General features: G+C 28.3%; 2 protein-coding genes across 2 annotated transcripts; both read right to left on the reverse strand.

Annotated features, from left to right (window-relative positions):
* Positions 1-1,030: 1,030 nt before the first annotated feature.
* LOC124921087 (probable calcium-binding protein CML35) lies at positions 1,031-1,826 on the reverse strand. The gene has a single exon (XM_047461696.1). The coding sequence runs from the start codon at positions 1,787-1,789 to the stop codon at positions 1,175-1,177; it is 615 nt and encodes a 204-aa protein (XP_047317652.1). The 5' UTR covers positions 1,790-1,826; the 3' UTR covers positions 1,031-1,174.
* Positions 1,827-14,210: 12,384 nt separating this feature from the next.
* LOC124921115 (probable methyltransferase At1g29790) lies at positions 14,211-15,533 on the reverse strand. Its single transcript, XM_047461731.1, has one exon. The coding sequence runs from the start codon at positions 15,531-15,533 to the stop codon at positions 14,250-14,252; it is 1,284 nt and encodes a 427-aa protein (XP_047317687.1). The 3' UTR covers positions 14,211-14,249.
* Positions 15,534-21,642: the final 6,109 nt, after the last annotated feature.

Below are 21,642 nucleotides of genomic sequence, written 5' to 3' on the forward strand. Positions count from 1 at the left end.
AAAATCAAAATATTATTATTTTCTTCTAAAAACTACATCAAACAAGTTCATTTAACCAAAAATTTGTTTTTTTATGCATATAATGAAAAGTTTTGTGTACACACAACAACTAAAGTTAGACACCGAGTGAGGTAAAACTATTTACAAAGTATAACTAGATGTGCTAAAAAAAATCAAAAGAAAAGCATTGACCTAGTTAAAAAGTATAAATAGACTAGACTCACTAAAAATTATTTTGAAAAAATCATTTCGATCAAATCATATGAACCAATAAAACATCAAGGGCTTATTTGCTATTTGGTTATTGTTATAAAATTCAATTTTTATTTCAAAATTTAAATATCATATTAACAATTTTATTAACAATTTTATTCATTTAAATACCAAAATTTTCCTATAATTTTATCCTCTCTTTCTTAATTTTTATTTAACAAAGATTTAGAAGAAAACTAAATAAAAACACATAAAACAAAGACATATTTTACTAGATGTCTTAGCTGTCTTAATCACTCAATGATGAATTTTAGTTTCAAAAATGTTAGTAAGGTCTCAATCACCCAATGGTGAATTTTAGTATAGAAAAGAATTATATCAAACATTTTTATAAAAACATTTAATTGAAGTAACATTTTATAGTTTTAAGAGATTATAGTAACTAATAAACATTATTTCAAAATATTATAGGCTTTATAGCACAATCAAAAGAAAAAAAAATCAAACACATAAACTAGTCTTACAAATATCACTTTCTATTTAAGTCCCATTATCTTATCTTTGAGCAATTTAAAATTGATGTGATATTATTACATGGTTTAATATTTGCTGTCATCCACCATTAAATGTTATATTAATAAGCACTACGCAAACAAAACCCACCATGAAATAATTATATCTTAAATTGTTTTTCAAATTATTTTAATAAAATAAAATACCTTAAATTATAATAAATATAAATTAAAAAAAAAAGCATATGTCCAACACACTCCTATTTTTATATATAATATATTATAATTAATAATAATCATCGGTATTGAAAAAAAGGATCAAACATTCTTTTTCATTGAAATTTTATTTTTATTTTTTATATATATACTGCTAAAATAAAAAAAATAAAAAAAAAAAGATGTTGCTTCTTGTGAATCATCATCATCATCTCAAATCAAACCAATCTCATTTATCTCTGTTTCTCCATCATACGAACAAAGTCCTCGAAACAGACGAATCCATCTCCATTGGCATCCACTCCACTTATCATACGCATACACTCCTCTATCGTACACCGATCTCCGACAGCCGTAAGTCCGGCGAAAAGATCCTCGGCCGTGATCCGACCGTCATTATCGCCGTCAAAGAACTCAAATGCGTACCTAAGTTCCGATCGACAATTCGGTGGCTCAAAAGCCGATCCAAGAATTCTGAATTCTTCTAAACTTATACAACCATCTCCATCTAGATCTACTTCACAAAGCATAGCCGTGAGTTCTTCGTCACTTGGAGGTTCTAACACGAGCCGGTTAAAAACCGCCTCCAATTCCTCCCTCGTGATCTTTCCGTCGCCGTTTCTATCCATGTGGTTGAACGCCTGGATCAGATCGGACGAGGGTAAGACGGTTTTGGGCGTGGAATTTCCAGGTTCGATAGATTTATTGTGAGTTGAGTAATCGGATGCATCGGAGGAGGAGGAAGAACCGTAACTTAATGATGCTGGATCGGAATTTGATTTAGAAATGGATGAGGTTTTCTTGGAACGGAAGAGATTTTTGGGACTAAGATTCTTTACGAATTTCATAATTATAAAACTGAAAGTAATGAAAATTGAGATGGTGTGGGGAAATAGAGGGGAAGATGGGATTGTTAAATGGTACTGAACATGGAAGGTGCATAGGCAAGTTCCAGGAAGTTTCTTGTAATAAAAAAATATATTTTATTTTTACTCTTTTGTAACAAAATCTAAGACTTAATTTTATTAATAAATGGAATGGAAAGTATTGTATTTAATTATGATTGATTTGTTTTATTATATTCGTTATGTAAAGAAGGGAGGAAATGGTCTTAATTGGTTATAATATAATAAAGTATAATGAATTAGAAGATAATAGATAATCCCTTCATTAACAACTAACACAACGACATCTCTATGAGAAAAAAAATAAAAAGTGGTGGAAACGTTGAGATAGTTGTAACGGCTAAAAATAGAAGAAAGGAAGAAAATAATAATATATTAATAAAATAAATAATAAAGGAAGGGTGGTTGGGTGGTAAGTTTTATTTAGTTTATATAGATCAAATTTATTTATTTTTTATATTATAATATTATTTATATATATATATATATATATATTTTTATTAATTTAATTTTAAATATTAATAAATATTTTAAATTAAAAAATAATGTATTTTAAATTAAATTATAGAAATATATAAATTTTTATTAATATATAATTTTAAATATATATATAAATATTTAGTATGAGTACGTTCTTATTTAATAATTATAGTTAAATTTGTTAGATTTTAGTCTTAATTAGTAAAAGTAAAAAATTAAAAGAAAAAATGTTAAATTATAAAATTAAATGTAAAATGTGTTTAATTATAATATTATTTTTAAATTTTTAAATAAAATTATTATATCAAATTATTAAATGTAAAAAAAAAATTAATGTTGAATCAAACTAGCCCTACTTTGATAATAACGCTTGAAGATAGTTGTATTTTCATTTTATGTTAATTTAAATTTGTAGTCGCTCGCAAGTAATTAACAGGGAGTTTCCACGAAGGTGCATATTTCAATATTGAAGTACGGCATGTTCTATATAGGGTGGGGATAAATTTTTTATTATTATTTTATTCTGGTTTGGTTTATATTATATATATATATATATATATATTATATATATATATATATATATATATATATATATATATATATATATATATATATATATATATTTAAAATAAACTCAAAGTCACTAATATAAATTTTTATTTTTGTAATAAATAAAAAACACTTAAAATATATGTAATAATAATGTTTAAATCTTAATCTAAATGCGGTGTGAGGACTAGGGGTGTAAACGAGCTGAGCCGAGCTTAAACTAGTACTCTTGGCTCGAGTTCGGCTCAACTCATTTTTTATTGTTTCGGCTCGAGCACGATCAATCGAACTTTCGATATTAAGCTTAAACTCGACTCGATCATATAACCATATACTCGAGTTCGACTCAAATTTAAATATAATTATATATTAATTTCTTATATTAAAAAAATATAATGGAAGTCGAGAGTTTTCTCAATAAAAAATACTATTTATTTGAGATAAACTTGGGAAACATATTAGACTTCGTTAAGTTTATTTTGAAAAATAAAAAATTTATAGTAAAATAAAAATAGTTTTATATTTTATAAAATATAATACATTAAAATTGTATATATTAAATAATATTAAGTATAATTATATTTTAATTTAATTTTAAAAAAATATATTTATGTAATTAAATTAATGTCAAAATTATTTATTTTCTTATAAGTATTATATAATATATAATTTTTAATTTATAAATATTATTTTGATATATCTTGATATACCAAAATATTGAAAATTTCATTACCGTACCAATAATTTTAGTATCGGTATATATCATACCTTATTTTTTTCGGTATACTGAAAAAATTGATATTCTCGATATATTACGGTACGATAGTTTTGATATATCTATAATATCAGTAATATTTTTCACCCTTATGTATATATTATGTTATATTAAATAAATAGAATATTTTGTATAATGATTAACAAAAAATAATATTGTGGGTTATATATTTTTTAATATAAAGTCTATTACAAAATTTAAAATTTTATACTAAATTTCTTTTCCTAGCTAATTCATCTATCAAAATCTATAAAAAAAAAACAAATCTTTAATCTACAATTATTGTAGACAGATCTAAACAGGAGATGACTGAGAACAATCAAACAATTTAAAGAGTCATAGCAGGATTTGGAATTTAGAAAACAAAATAGAACATAGGTTTATGTGAATAATTGGATTTTGGAGAGACCCATGAGTAATAAGCCCATAGATAATCTTATGAGTATGTTTCAAATTTTGATTAAAAAATAAAATATAATAAAAAAAATTATATAATCAGACTCGAAAAAGTTGACAAGCCATCAAGCGAGTCTTAGGTAAACTTGAATTCAACTCGAATCTTAAACGAGCTAGCTCGAGCTCGGCTCAAATTTGATTTTGACTGAACTTTAATTGAATTTTGACCGAGCAACTTACGAGCGACTCAACTTATTTACACCACTAGTGAGAACTATGGTTGATTTGGATCTTGGTGTGAGTATAAATGGTGAAAATTGTTAAGAAAATATCTAATATAAACACACGATAAAAAAAAATATAAAGATAGAAAAGTAAAGAATAATAAAGAACACAAAATATAACGAGGTTTGACCAACAATATCTAATCCTCAGGGGGAGTAGTCCATTCGATTAATTTTTCATGATATAATGGTCCAAGTAACCCTAAGTTACAATGTCTCTATTTATAGGAGTTATATCAAAAGCTAAAAAGACTAAACTATTACTTCTAAGCCCAATAAAGGTTTAAAGCCCCCATTACGATATATAAACTCTAATAAAATATGAGCTGAAACCAACAATCTCCACCTTGGGCGAATACCGAGTTTATTGAGATGTGATAAATAAGTTACAACTTCAACAATCTTCACCTTGACGAATTTCACGTCCCTTAGGAAATACACGAGTCTTATCCATCAATCTCTTAATTGACAAAAATCAAGTCATTACGAAATAAGTGGGTTCAACACTTTAATCTTCATCTTTACTCAAGTCATTCATGAGATTACTTTTCGTACATCTACTTCCACTCAAAAGCTCTTAGAAGAATAACAATCTCCATTATCACGTATATCGCGCCATCAAAAGGTTATGAGCCACACATCGATCTTCACTACTTAAGCCATTCACGAGATAAATCATTATATCTCCACTTCCGCTCAAAATCCATTAGAAGATAAAATAATAGAGATTATAACACCAAGTAAATTTGGGTAACCACGCTATTTAAACAACGAGAGACATTTTCAACAACTTTTCCAATTTTTGTTCACACCCGTTGACATATGTGGAAACTAGAATTAATAATTCTTTATTATATAAAAATAATCTTTACCCTTGTTTGCCACAAACTGAGTGCCTTATTTTTCATGTCCAATAATCGATTAAAATCAAAATATTGATTAGACCCAATACGAACTTTCATCGTCCACTTTTTCAAAAATAAGATATCTATCAAAAACTAAGGACACCCAAAACGGACTTTCATCGTTTACTTCCTCAAAATAAGATATCGATCGAAAGCAAGAAGACCTAAGACGAAATTTTATCATCTACTTCATAACAAGTAAATTAGGTTATCTTGATATCTCTTTTCTCAAGCTCAAGATCTGACAAAGCATTTGTCATCCATCTTGCCTTGGACGTTGCATACTCAACTAACTTAAACCTCATACTTCTCCTTGAATAAATTAACTTGCAATCTACTAGTTTTTTAATCAAAACATGACTAGAAATTCAAAAATATACTTTCAAGATTCACTATCTCTCTTCAATTGTATTCACCAATGCTTCAAATGATCATCTATAGTTTCTCTGAAAGAAATCGCAAATATCGTTCCATTTGAATTGATCGAACCTCTCATTTTCCCTCTTTTTCATGACTAAGAATCACATTTAAGGCGTCAACCATCTCCTCAATAAGATGGCATAAATCAATAATCTCATTCATTTAAACTATGATCTACAATGCATAAACAATTAAGATAAAATAAATGAAGTAACAAGTTTCCCATCTAACCCCTTTTTCATGACTAGGAATCTCACTCAAGATTTTATTTATCTTCTCACATTAGAATATAATGCAATGATTTCTTCTTTATTCGTTTCAGAGTTGCTCTTAAGATGTCTTCACCTCAACTTATAAGTGTTTTTCAATAGTCTTCGTCATCCCGATCTTTCAATCATATTATATGTTAGGATCGGTGACAACAATAGAAGTGGGGGTAGAATATTGTTGTGTTAGTTTTCACTTTCAATGTGATTTTAATCCTGTTAGAGATTAAAATCTGTTTATATTATTTGACAAATCATATCAAGCTCTTGAACGAATTTAAGTGCGGAAAATGCTTGCTAGATTTGAAGCGACGGATAAAGGACTATAAGAAGTAGAAAACGAACAACACAAGATTTTAAGGATATTCGGAGATAAAACTCCTACGTCACCCCTTCTTTTGTTTTTAGAAGAATTCCACTAAAAGACTTTGATTTGTATAGCCTCTACACAAACCCACTTAGAATACAGGTCTTAACAACTGTCTGTTCTAAGCTCCTAGCTATCACTCTCTATTAATAAACAACGTTCTATTTAAATTACAATACTGAAACTATTATTAGATAATACAAAAAATTTTCTCTCAACGTATAACGTGTATGCTTAAGAGCTAGAGAGAGAAAGCAATTAGAAGATTAAGTTTAGAGATTGAGCCAACGATTCGCAGTTGTACTCTGATCCCTTTATATATTTGATTCATGGCAACGGTTGAATATATTCTTTTGATATATGGTACTTGGTACGTTTGTCGTACGCCTGACGTACGGGATATTAGTGCACATGAATAAGGAATATTGCAACGATACATTTGACGTAATCCTGGCGTACGGGAATTTAGTGCGCATGACAAAGGAATATTCGTTCATGGCAGAGCAGAGAGATGAACATTTTGTCATATTTAGTTGATGTTGCACTCAACTGATAGCGTGCTCTACTGATGATCAGCTCTGTTGATGAGCTCTACTGCTAATAGCGTACTCAACTGTTGGATTAGTCTGTTGATGATCAACTCTACTTATAGCGTACTCAATTGTTGGATTAGTCAGCTGATGAAGCAGCCCAACTGATGGCGCATTCTTTTGATGAAGTAGTGAGCTGATGGCGCATTTTGTTGATGAAACACTCAACTGATGAACTACTCTGTTGCCAGTGCTTCTTCAACTGACTGTCAGCGCTTGTTCAGCTCTTACATGCGCATTTAAACATTATTGAACTTAGTTTTATTCCTTTATCAAACATCATCATCAAAACTATGTTGTATTGATTTTAATTGTCTTAAGTCTATTTTAATCAATTAAAATATTTTTCTTAATTCAACTTAATTAACAATTTCCCCTTTAATAATTTTCCCCATTTTTCTTTGTTTAACTTAATATAACAATTTCCCCCTATTTGATGATGTTAAAACTAAGTTGTGAGAGTAGAGAATTTTTGATAAATTATATATTTATACATGAACATAAATACACAAAATATACAGAGTTTAAGATCCCCCTTTTTCGTTTCTTCCCCCTTTTGTTGCTTTTGCCTTCAGTCGGCTTCTCTTCCTTTCTACCGTCCTCGTTCAGGCTTCCCTTTCACTACTCTTCCCCCTCGACTATTTTCCCCATTTTTAACATCAGCAACCCTGAATCTTCCAAGCTTCTGCCCTATTTTACCTGCACATATAAACATTGACAACTCTAGTATCCATATTTACTTGGGTCCATGGTTGATTAGTCCCTTGGGGATCCATACTTGAGTTATTTTTATAGATCTTCCATTTACTATGTATGTTTTAGGCTTGACAGATTTTGTTCGGCCAGTTGATGATCTGTTGACTTTAAAAGATGATTTTTGATAAAAACATTCATGGCTTTCTATCAGATTTTTGTTTAACAGACCAGCTAGCTGATCTGATCATGATCATGGGCTTAAGTCAACTTGACGTCTGGTCAGTTGACTTAATATATTTAATTTCAACCTCACAATTTTGATTAGTTTGACTGTCAGTTGAATATCTCTTGACAAAATTTATGAAATTAAGTTTGCCTTTTACTGGGTTCAAGTTGTTGCAGGTCTTAGTTGAATTGCTCCCAACAAATCTTAGACCGAATTTGCATCCGACAGGCCTTTGTTGCTCATGCAATTTCTTGAGAGCATCTCCGGACTTAGTCCATTCACTAATCACGTAGTTTATTATTCAATTTTCAAGAGATAAACTTTGAACTATTTCTTTGAGTTTATCATTCTCAACTGATAGCTCATTCATTTTATTTTTCAAACTTTTGGTTCATCATTTTGAGTTGAAAAGCTTGTACTGTAAGATTTGTTTGTCAATTTTATTTCGTTAAAAAGATCTGACAGTTTCTTGTACTCAATGACCATGTCATTGAGTGTAATAGTTAAATCATCTCTTGTAAATTCGTCAGAGGTGAAGTCAAATACCTCATTGTCGTCTGCCATAATGCATTTGACACTTTCTTCCTCACTTTCAATTGAGTTGCCTTCACATATTTGAGTCATCTTCTCCCAAATCTCTTTGTCATTGGAACATGACTTGATTTTGCTGAACATGTTCTTGTCTAGAGTTTTGTAGACAATGTCTTTAGCCACATTGTCGAGGTTTGCCTTCCTCTTGTCTTCAGTAGTCCACTCATATTTGGGCTTCTCCTTCATCTCAAGAGCACCCCTGTTGTGCTTGTGGCTGTGCTCACCTTCATAATCTTCATGGGACAATCTATAATGACATACCACATATCATCATCTTTTGCAGCTAGGTGAGCTTGCATTCTGATCTTCCAGTCATCATAATCTTCCTTTGAGAACATTGGGATTTTGTTTAGGAGAGACATGATTCAGATAACTGCAGTTGCTTAAGAATAGAAAATCTCGCTTTAATACCACTTGTTAGGATCAGTGACAATAATAGAAGGGGGTTGAATATTGGTGTGCTAATTTTCACTTTCAATGCAATTTTAATCCTGTTAGAGATTAAGATATGTTTATATTTTTTGACAAATCGTAGCAAGCTCTTAAACGGATTCAAGTGCGGAAATGCTTGTGAGATTTGAAGCGGCAGATAAAGGACTGTAACAAGCAGAAAACGAACAACACAAAATTTTATGGATATTTGGAGATAACTCTTACGTCACCCCTTCTTCTATTTCCAGAAGGATTTCACTGGAAGACTTTTATTTGTATAGCCTTTACACAAACCCACTCAGAATACAGGTCTTAACAACTGTCTGTTCTAAACTTCTAGCTATCACTCTTTATTGAACAAACAACGTTCTGTTCATCTTACAATACTGAAATTAATATCAGATAATACAAAAGATTTTCTCTCAACGTATAACCTCTACGCTTAAGATCTATAGAGAAAGTAATCAGAAGATTAAGTTAAGAGATTGAGTCAACGCATTCGGCGTTGTACTATGATCCCTTTATATATTTGATTCTTGGCAACGATCGAATCTATTCTATTGATACGTGGCACCTGATACATTCGTCGTACGTCTGGCGTACGTGATTTTAGTGCTCATGAATAAGGAATATTGCAATGGTACATTTGACGTATTCCTAGCGTACGGGAATTTAGTGTGCATGACAAAGGAATATTCGTTCATGGCAGAGTAGAGAGCTGGATGAACATTTTGTCGTATTTAGCTCATGTGGCACTCAGTTAATAACGTGCTCTACTGATGAGCTCTACTGTTGATAGCGTACTCAATTGTTGGATCAGTTTGTTGATGATCAATTCTACTAATAGCGTACTCAATTGTTGGACCAGCCTGCTGAAGCTGTCTAATGGCACATTCTTTTGATGAAGCAGTCCAGCTGATGGCGCATTCTGCTAATGAAGCACTCAGCTGATGAACTATTCTGTTGTCAACGCTTCTTTAGCTCTTACCTGCGCATTAAAACATTGTTGAATTTAGTTTTATTTCTTTATCAAACATATCTTCAAAACTATGTCGTATTTATTTTAATTGTCCCAAGTCCATTTTAATCAATTCAAATGTTTTTCTTAATTCAATTTAATTAATAATTTCACCTTTAATGATTTTCCCCTTTTTCTTTATTTAATGTTAACTAAAATTGTGTCAATTCTTAATCACTCACTAACTCAATGTATTTTTTATTTAATTTTTTTCTCCTTTTATATTTTAGTTATTTTTTCTTATTATATATAATATTTTTTTTATTATTTTTCTTTATATATAAAAACAAATAAAATATTATATTATATATATATATATTAAATTATTAGTATTAAATAACTTAAACAAACAATTAAAAAAATTACATTAAAAAGTTAAAATTATAATTAAAACTCATATAATATCTTTTATTTTTATTGAATATTTTTTATTTATATATATATAATTAATAATGTTGTTAATTATAGTAAAAAATCAAACTATATTAATTTCTCAATTTGTATATTTAAATATAAAAACAAAACTTTAAATTTAAATTATTAGTATTAAATAACTTAATCAAACAATTAAAATTATTATTACAAACTCACATAATATCTTTTATTTAATTATTTATAATTTAACTATTAAAATCTGATATAAAATAATATCTAATATAAAAACCATTCAAAAAAATTTATAATACAAAGGAAAAATATATATAGCATAAAATAATATAATTTTTATTTATATATATATATATTAAGTTTAAATATTTTCAAACACTAGTCATATAAATATATATAATAATAATACAATTCTAAATAAAAACATTTTAATTTTTTTAGGTTTAATTTATTTTTATCATTTGATATTTTAGTTATTTTTTTGATTATGTATATATAAATTTTGTATTTGTTTCTCTTATTATGTTTCATTATATACAAAAACAGATATTAATTATATATATATATATATATATATATATATATATTAAATTATTAGGATTAAATAACTTAAATAAATAATTAAAGAACAAAATAATAATAATAATTAAATTTTAATATATAATATTTTTTATTTAAATATATATATATATTAAATTTAAATATTAAAATCTCATATAAAATAATATTTAATATAAAATTTATTCAAAAGGTTTATAATAATAGAATAGAAAAAATTTATATGATATGATATAATTTTTATTTACATAATTAACAATTAATTATAGTGGACGTATTAAATTGAAAAAAGTTAATAGTCTTATAAATTAATATAAAATATTAAAAATATAAAATGAATTAAATTATTATAAAAATAAACAGTGTAATACACAATTAATTACTAATTAATAGTATGAACTAATTAAATGAAATAATTTAAATAAATTATAGAGAAAATAAAATAAAAAAGAAATATTTATTCAAAATTATGTTAGAAAAAAGAATATAAAATAATGTCAAATATGTTTAAATCGCTATAAAAATAAAAGAATTATTTATATATTTTTAATATAAAATTATATATATTATATAAATATAATAATTTAGAAATATTAATTTATAAGTTAATATTTATCTATCTATAATACTTATTTTGGGTTAAATATATAGGAATTGAAAGGATGATAGTGTGAATTTAAGGATAGTATTAATAATAAATTTTTTGAAGAATAGATACAATATTGGAATTTGAGGGAATTATGGTGAGAATTTAAGGTTGGGTTAATAATGAATTTTAAAGAATAAAATATGATAATATATGTGAATTCTCTAATCAGAGTAGGAGGAAAGAATGTCGGTCCAATTCTCAAATAAGAAAAAGTTTTTCATAAATTAAGTAAATTTTATTATTTTTTAATAGGTCATTTTATGCTCATTTTATTATTAATTTTACAAATGTATACGATAATTTGAAAAGTTAATTAAAAGATAAACACATTCAAAATAGGTAAATACATGTTTATTAATTTTAAATTTTTGACATTTTTAATATGTCCAATATCATACAAATAAGTTTAATGTGACTATCCAATTAAGAGATTATAATTAATATTATAAATGCATTCAAGTAGTATAAAATATTTATTATACATTATAAATTTTGATAAATAACATTCTCCAATATAGTTTTAATTTATTTGTATTTTTAGTGTCGTTTCATTAAAACAAAAGAAAAAAAAGAAAAAATTTAAGATCAATTTCTAGATTTTGACAATGAAATAAGAATTGAATTAAGACAACAATAATAACAATTTATCAGTGCCTATGTCGTTTTTACTTTGATTCTACTTGTGACTTTCTCAAACAAAATAGTTGGTATGCTTTCTATTATATTCATTTTTTTTATTTCTCTTTAGGATTGAATGAAGGAATTTTCATCTGAAGTTATATCTCTCCAAATATCTTAACCGGTTCTATTTTTTCCATTATAAGTATTGAATTTCTTTCTTTTCAGATATTATAGATTACTGCTTTAAAATAGCATTTTAGCATACTTACATAGAAGAATCTTCATTTTGCTTTATTTTTTATCCACTTTGAGATTTAATGTGATTTGTTTTTCTATTTTATTAACAATTTTTAATTTATAATATTTATTAATTTAATTTAATAGTTATTAAATAATATTTTAAATATTTAGTCTTAATTATTAATTTAAATCGAAAATATAAAATTTAAAATTATAATATAAAGTATTGATATTTTGCATTAAAATACTAATATAAAATAACATCAATAGATATTGTCTTATCATTATTTTACTTGCAATTTGTTTGGACATTTTACTTAATTTATTAATTTGATTAATTCTTTCTAGAGTAAGTTTTTAAAATTAAAAAATAAATATAAATTTAATTAATGATGAGCGGCGATTTTAAAGAGAGAATTGTTTTTTTAAGAAAAAAGACTTAAACAAAGATATTATATATAAATAAAAAATAATAATTTAAAATACAACCCATTTTAATATTTTGTATTTTAATTAAGAGGATTGATACAAAGCGCAATTTGAGGACAGAGACTGGCCCAACGATGTCTACATGAACAAAAATTAAAAACCCTAGCAGCTTTCATTCCGTGTTCATTTCGTGTTCATTCCGTTTCTTTCCCTCTGAATAAAAACCAGGATTTTTATACTTTTTTCTTTCTTCTTCTGCAACTGCATGTCATTGATGCCTACATAACTCGAAGGTCACCTACTTTTCCAGCGCATTTGCCATTTCTCGTAAGAATTCATCTTCTTCATCATCATAAACTTCACAGCGGTTTGATGTTTTCCCCCATTTCCACCATTCGCGGGTTAGATTTCACTCTGAATAGCTCTGCTAAAAACGGATTGCATTTCTAAATAATACAAGTTAAAGTCTTATAAAGATTTCCTTTTTGGTTATGAATTTGAAAAACAAAAAAACAGGGTATCTTAATCATCTTACAGAACATATGGATGATTTAAGGAGAGAAGCGCAGGCGGGATCGGAGATGTTCATTGATTCGAATTGGTTCTTCAAGAGTAAATCATCGGCGCCGTCACAACAGGTCACAAAAGATGGTGCCATTGTAGGGACAGAATGTTAGAGAAACATTTGGCGTAAAAGGGGCAGCTTCAAGGAGAAGAAAAACATGTTTTTTTAACCCATCTCATGATTCATAATCTAAGAATGAAGAAAACTTGCTTGAATCTGTACATAGAGGAAGTGAGAACGAAGGAGAAATAAGTAAGAATAGCAAGAAAATGGATAACACGACGAAAAGACAAGTACTTGCCATTTGCTTCACCAGAGATGGTTTCCGATCTCTTCTCTCTACTCCATGAAAAATATAGATTCAGATGCTTCAGACGGTGAAATGGAGCTTACGTACGTTTGCGATGGAGAAAACGAAGCTTCAATTGTTTTAAATGGTTTAAGCGTGGAACGAAGCACAGAGCTTTCCGACGACGGAGAAAACAGAATAGAGCATGGAGTTTGCGGTCGACGGAGAAAACGAAACTTGCTAATGGAGAAAAGGGAGCAGAGCTACGATGATGAAAATAGGCGAGCTTGATGGAGAGCGCCTCTTTTTGAGTAAGTTGCCCTATTATTCTAAAAAAAAATTACACGTTGTCGCTACACGTAGGCATCGTTGGGCCATTCGCTGTCCTATGTCAGGCTATGTATCATTTTTCTTTAATTAATGAATGATTTGATAATAGAATGAAATAAAGTTTGATTTATTTAAATTAAAGAAGGCTTAAATGATGTAATTAAGCTGATATAAAGAAATTGTATCACCAATTGTAGAGTTCCAAAATTCAGTTAGTTCAATATTTCTACCATCAAACCACTTGTACAAAGAAAAAAAATGAACAATCAAGGAGGTGATACTTCACCTTATTGTATGGGAGATAACCCAAAATACTTTCACCGATCTTGTCAATAGGAGATCAAGTCATTGGCTTCTCCAACAAGGCCGAAAAATACCACTCGTCCTTCCCTTTGTCGAGTTTCTTCCCAACATTCCACCTCAATCTATTAAATCCAACTCTATCCAACATCGGAACATAGGTCGAATTCATTTGCGACCCAAAGCAAAAGAAACGATCCAACCAAAACACTCCCCCCGGTCTTAAAACCCTAAACACATCGTACATAATAAACTCAAGCATCATTTCCGGAATCCAGTTACTCATTATATGCATCGAATGCACAATGTCAAGCGTATTCTCGAAGAACGGTAATCGTTCCGATACACTCAAATGCAAAGAAATCAATCCCCTCGAAGCGATAAAACTATTGAACGGACCGTCGATATTCATCGAAGTCGTTATGATAGTAACATTCCGTTCCTTCATCCTCGCCGCAAAAGTACCTGCCCCTCCCCCGATATCGAGCCCGATCCGAATAGTTCCTTTCGGTCTCATGGCGATAACATTATCCATCCCATAATCCAAACTTTTATCCAATATCCATCGGCTCTTCTCCCTAAAATTTAGGTCGAAACAATCTTTACAATCGTAGAAACCTGGAGCATGTTTTCTATCTATGAGACATTTGTAGCTCTTACATGTATACGGATCCCATACTATACTCGTGTCGGATGGAGTCGACCATAGACTATCCGGTAAGGGTTTGGGATCGGTATATCCGATCGGAGACTTGGATCGGCATCTTCTTCTCGGGAGAGGTTCGCAGCCTTTCATTTGCAGTTTTTGAGCGAATACGTCGTCGGTGGGGCATTCTCCACCGACTTTGTAGTTCATGTACTGGGCTAGTTCGTCGGGGAACTTCCAGCAAGCTCCGCCGACAGAAGGATACATACTATCTATACCCGTCCGACTGTTTATCCCTAGGGGGAGCTTATGTGGCCCAGTAGCGAGCTGGACCTCTTCTGATATGTCGTCAGAATTAGAATCGGGAGTTTGTTGGAAGTGTATTAGTTCAGCAACTAGGGTTTCGACGAGTTTGTTGGTGGTTTGGAGTTGGAGGTTGAGATTATCGGCTTGGGAGCGGGTGACAGATAGCTCGGTTTGGGTGTGGTTGAGTTCACGGAGGAGGAGGAGGATGGTGGAATCGGCGGCGGAAGCAGCTGGGGATAGAAGGCCAGTGAAGATGTAGATTGTGAGGAGGTTTGTGGATATGATTATGAGTAGAAACTTGATGAGCATGTATTTGGTTTTGAATGGGTCATGATGTTTTTTTTGGAAGTGATCATCTTCGGTGCTTCCCATATTTGGAGTTGAAGTCTTGATTTCATGTATTTATGGTGCTAATAATTTGTTCTTTTTTGGGTGTTCTTCTTCTTATTGACGAGGAAGATGATCCTTGACGAGGAAGATACAATTCAAAACAATGGAGTCTTTAATACTCTCTCTCTCTCCTTTTCTCGTATTTTGTCTCTGTATCTTCTGAAGATGCCCCTCTGTATAATTAAATATATATATATATATATATATATATATATATATATATATATATGTGTGTGTTTGTAATTGATAAATATTCTAGATCTGAGTTTACACTGGAATTAATAATTAGGATTTACAAATATTAAAGTAAATAATAACTTCATTAATTGGGATGACATTACAAAATCCAATAATAATATCTTAAAACGTGAAAAAGACTTATCAACATATATAAACAGTGAGAAAAAACAAATAAAGTAATGACACAAAAATTCTGCTTTTATAGCTTTAGTTTCAAGTTTGACAATTTCTTTTTGTTCTTTATTCTTTATAGCAATTTATTTTAGTTAGAATTGAATTTAGTCTTGTAAAAAAAATCATTAACTTGAGTTTAGGGATGACAACAGAACATTATTAGCGTATTTTACACAATCCCTTACCCAATTTTAACTTCATTTTCAAATTTTGTTCCATAAATTTCTGGCTGTAACTCAAATACCTAATATTATGATTTTTTTCTATTCAATATTGTCTTTGTCAACTTAAAATGAGAATGAATAAGAAGGCAAATAAATATTTAACTTAAGATTTGAAAGAAATGGTTAGGAAAGTAAGAAAGTTTTAAACATTCATGTATAAGATCATTTTAATATATATGAGTTACTTTTATCTAAAATTCAGTTATGGTTTCGAGTTAGTTATGAACCAATACCCATCCCCGAATACAAACCCGGCAAATATTCATTTGTACTCCCTATTCTCAACCCAAACCTGATTTTCATTACACATCCTCATCCTGGTTGAGTAATATCCACATTAATCATATTTTTGTGTAATCATTGTCATCCCTACTTGAGTTGAGTTAGAAAAATATATGTAATATTATACACGCTTTAAACTAAAATAAAAAAAATATTAGGGTAACAGTAATGTTCACTATATATTTATTTTTTATTTTTCGAAAAATATTCCTATATTAAAAATAAAATAAAAAGCGTTTAAGAAAAAAACAACAAAGCATGACATAAAAAATTAAAAAATGTTATTCAATAAGTTATCGAACTCGTAAGTTCTCGAAAAAAACGATTAAGTTCCCTACAAACTTTATTGGTTTTCCATAATAAATCTCAAAAAACAGCATAATAATAAAATTATGAATATACGCATTAGACAACTACGATCATTAAAAGTTAAGCGATTTCTCTTTAACCAAATAGTCCACCAAAAAATAATTGGGATGATAACCCAAATATGTAGTCCTACCATATTAGTCAATCAATAATAACTACTTATAAACTCGGGCATTACCTAATGAATCCTAAGACCACCCACAACTGGGTGTCAAATAAGGTATCAAATGGGTGTTAAAATAATATCAAATGGTTCACAGAGTATCAAAATTAAGTGTTAAAATATGAGTATCAAATTTTGATACGAGACCAAATTTGATGTGGCCCAATCACAGCGTGCCAAGTGACAGCGTTGGTGGTTACTTTTTTGTTTTTGTTTTCTTTTTTAAATACACTTTTGCATAATAATTGATCAAATATATATATATATATCATTATTTTTTATTTTTCAAGATCTATAAATATAGACTTGGTTTGTGTCATTTGGACACCAAAAAATTTCTGAAATTTTCCACCATATTATCATCCTTGTTTGTATCACATTTCTTTTGAAATCTTCAAACTCTTTCATGGATCCTTCACAAAACTACAACTTCTTTCCAAATTACTTCCCAACTCAAGTTCAAAACCCAAATATACAACCTTCGAACCAAAACATTGAACGTCCGGAAGATCCCATGAATACCGGAATCCATCCTAATTTTCCACAACAATATATGATGCCACCCAACTTTAAAAACACTACTTAACAAATTACCAATGTTTAGAGTGTTTGTTTTCTTCTTCGTTTTAAATAATATTTGTATGTTTGATTTACCAAGTGATGAATACTATTGTTTGTGGTTAAAAAAAATGAAATTATGTATAAATGATGTGGAAGTGAGAGAAAGTGAAAAAGTAATTTTGATACCTTGAATAACACTCTGCTGTAGAATATGCTAAAAAGTGGGTATTAAAATAGCTGTTAAGCTGACGTGGCAGGGTATTAAATGAAAAAATTTGATATCCTACTGTGGATAGTCTAATAATACTCCATAAAAGACTTTAGATAGTAGTCACTCATCGATAATACAAAACTAAGTAAGTTACTGATTTAACCTTCTCGCGACACATACAACTAACTATAATGCAACATTAATCTGATAAAATAATGTTTAATCATCCTAGTTAAGACTTTAATAATAACTAGTTACAACTCATGCAACGTAAAAAAAAATTGTATAAAAGAATATTAATTTGTAAAAATTATTATATTCAAATTTATATCCATCATATTGGTTAACTAAAAATGAATATTATATCTTATTTACTGTTGATAATCTGAAAAAAAAAGTTAGAAATTTTCTTGTTTAATGATAACCATAATCTTATTAGTGAATCACTTTATTTCAACTTAAAATAATAGTGCACAATCATGAAAATGATAAAAATGAAATTCACATTGTTCAAAATAAGGATATTTTGTAACATTAATTTGAGTGTTAGATGAGAGTACTTTAAATATCTCATTGTCTGATCGAAACTTGAGTTTAGTATGAAATGAAACTGAAATGGAAAATCGATCTGATCAAAATACAATATATTTTTCATATTACTTGGTATAAAAAACAAACTCTAACTTGATATGTATGTTTTAGAAGCATTCAAAATGATATACACGTTTTGAGATGCTATTAATTTGTCATCGAAATCACAAATCTTAAGTGAGAGAGTTCATATTCTTTTAATCGTACCTTTTAATAAACCAATTACAAAGATATTACAAATTTGTTGGGAAAGACGAAGAAATTAACCTCAAAAAAAGAACCAATTCTAAAATCTTGAATTGTGAATACCAAATCTAATACATGAAAAAGATGAACATTTTTTTAAGAATCTATTCAACCTTATATATCTTTATAGTAATAATTGCAACATTTGTACAATCAATTAGTGAGTTAATGTGTATGTATGAATTGTTATTAAAACTCATTGTTACATTTTGATGAGTATCAAAATTGGCAAGAAAAACAACAAATACTCCTAATCATGTTCTATAATATATATCATGAAATAGTTCTTTAGTCAAAGCAATAATTCATTATAGCCACCAATCCCAATTGAGATATCAAATCTCGTGAGCTTACGACAATATCACTGTACCTTTTAATAATAAAAAAATACAAAGATATTATAAATTTGTTAGGAAAGACTAAAAAACTAACCTCCAAGAAAGAATAATTCTGAAATCTTAAATTGTAATTAACAAATCTTATACATGAAAAAGATAAACATTTTTTTAAAAAAGATACTCAACATTATATACATTTATAGTAATAATTGCAACATTCTTACAATTTAATGTGTATGAATTATTATTGAATTGTTACATTTTTATGAGTATCAAAATTGGCAAGAAAAGTAATCTGAACAATTTAAATTTAAACATTATCATTATATATTATATATTATATTATATTATATATATATATATATATATATATATATATATATATATATATTATCGGACTTAACACTAAGGATAAGTTTAGATGAAAATATAATGTTTTTTTTCAAGAGACAATGCTACATGTTATCGGACTCTTTTGATTTTGCTTGGGCTAAGTTGTGGATCAGAACCTTCCAATTTTATTTTTTGGGTGGAGTTATGGTTAGTTGTATGTGCTTGAAGGCCTGCACAAATTTTCCTGCATTGCATTACTTAAGACGACAAAAATTTAGAATATGCTTTGGAAACAATGAGTATAAAAGTATAGACCAGATCGACCAAAATATCGAAATTTCAGAAACAATGAGACTGTATTCCAGCGGTTTTGTGGTGGATTTTTGATTGGATCTCAACCGTAAAACGTTCAACAACTCCAAATGTCCAATACGTTTTTAGTAACATTATCTTTATAACTTAGATTCATGCTAGTTGTATTTAATTTTTGGTTATTTCAACGTAAGTATTAATAATTTTTGTCATAAAAGTGTGTTTATTGATGGATTTTATTCTTCAATTTGATAATTTTCAAAAACAATATCATCAAGGGCGGAGCCATGCATGGGCTAGGGTGGGCTCCAGCCCCACCTAAATTAAAATCTTAAAATAAAACATTTTATATTTGTATTTGACATATGACCTTTAGCCCAGTTGGTTATGTAACTAAACTGTGAAGATGAGGTGATCAAACCTTGCCCTCACCTATATTTTAAAATATAATTTATCTATAAACTAATTCATAATTATATAATTTTATTAAAATAATTATTATTAATATATTATTTTATACTAACAATATTTATAATAATACATAAATTTTAATTAATATATAAATAAGATAAGGGTAAAATATTACAAATTATTTATAAGGGTAAAATATAAAAATTAAAATAATAATAGTATTTTATATTTCTTAATTTTAAACTATTTTAAAAATTTATAAGAAAATATAAATTAATATTAATAAACAAGTTAAAATAGTTACATTGGTTTGATTCGGTATTTAAATAAAGAATTTGATATCCCTGTTCAAGAACCTAACAAATCTCCTAGAATTGATGTTGATGTAAGTTCTCTTAAACTTGATCCATCATTACGTATTTCGATATGGAAATATTCTTTTAATCAAAAAGATTAAATTAGACGGACTTATATCAAGATGGGGTCATATCAACCTATTAAGGATGAGTATCCGCCAATCAAATTTGGAAATCAAAATCAACGATTCCAAAATCATTGGTTTAAGAAATTTACTTTTCCTTTGAAAGATGCTGTTTTTTGTTTCCCATGTTTCTTGTTTGAACATAAGCAACTCCAAAAACCTACATTTATAATAGATGGATTCAAATATTGAAAGCGAGTTAATGATGAGGATATATGCTCTTTTGTTATGCATATAGGATGTAATATTTTACCACATAATAGGGCAGTTGAATATCTTGATAATCTAATGAATATCCTTGTCATATTGACAAAGTACTGAATACATAGTCTTTAGATGAAAAACAAAATAACAGATCACGGCTTACAACAACTATTGAAAGCACTCGGTGGCTCACTTTGCAAGCGTGTGCATTGAGAGGACATGACGAGTCTCCATCTTCTAATAATCGTGGAAATTTTATTGATAAAAAAGAGGAGCATAAAAAGTTATATCTGAGATGAAAGTTGGAGTCAGCTCCAGGTAATTTTTCATTCTAACTCCGTCCCTGATTATCTTTGTTATTAAAACCACTTAAATTTGTAACATTGGGGTCTACGTAATCATTCCATTTAAAATATTCCATCTCCACTAGAATTATTTGAATTAAATCAAATAAGTTAACAACTTGAAATGTCTTGTTTGTTGTTATTGAGCACGTTTTGTTTCTTTGTCACTGCTATATGATAAATATATATAATTATTATATATTTGGATCCACCACCATGATCCATGGACACACAAAAAAAAAAAGAAATATCAATAATAGTTTTGCATGTTTGGAAATTTCTAAAACAATAATGCTTCTTTGGCTTCTTTCTCTTCATATAGGTTGCCGTGATAATTTAGTGCACCTTAATTAGATTTGTATGATTCATGAGATTCATTCACTTAGAGCTCTTTTCATGTTACGTTTGTTTGTTTTCATTATTAAAAATATACTTATCATATCTTGTTTATATTTAATTACTAATCATTCAATTCATCAATTAAATTATGAATTTTTTTTATAAAATTTAAATACAAAAAGATAATATAAAAAATAAATAAATAAATATTCAAATAACTTATTTCTTCGTCAAACAACATGCTGTCCAGATAATTCAATTAAAATTC

This window comes from Impatiens glandulifera, chromosome 1, assembly GCF_907164915.1.
Source record: "Impatiens glandulifera chromosome 1, dImpGla2.1, whole genome shotgun sequence".
NCBI lineage: Eukaryota > Viridiplantae > Streptophyta > Magnoliopsida > Ericales > Balsaminaceae > Impatiens > Impatiens glandulifera.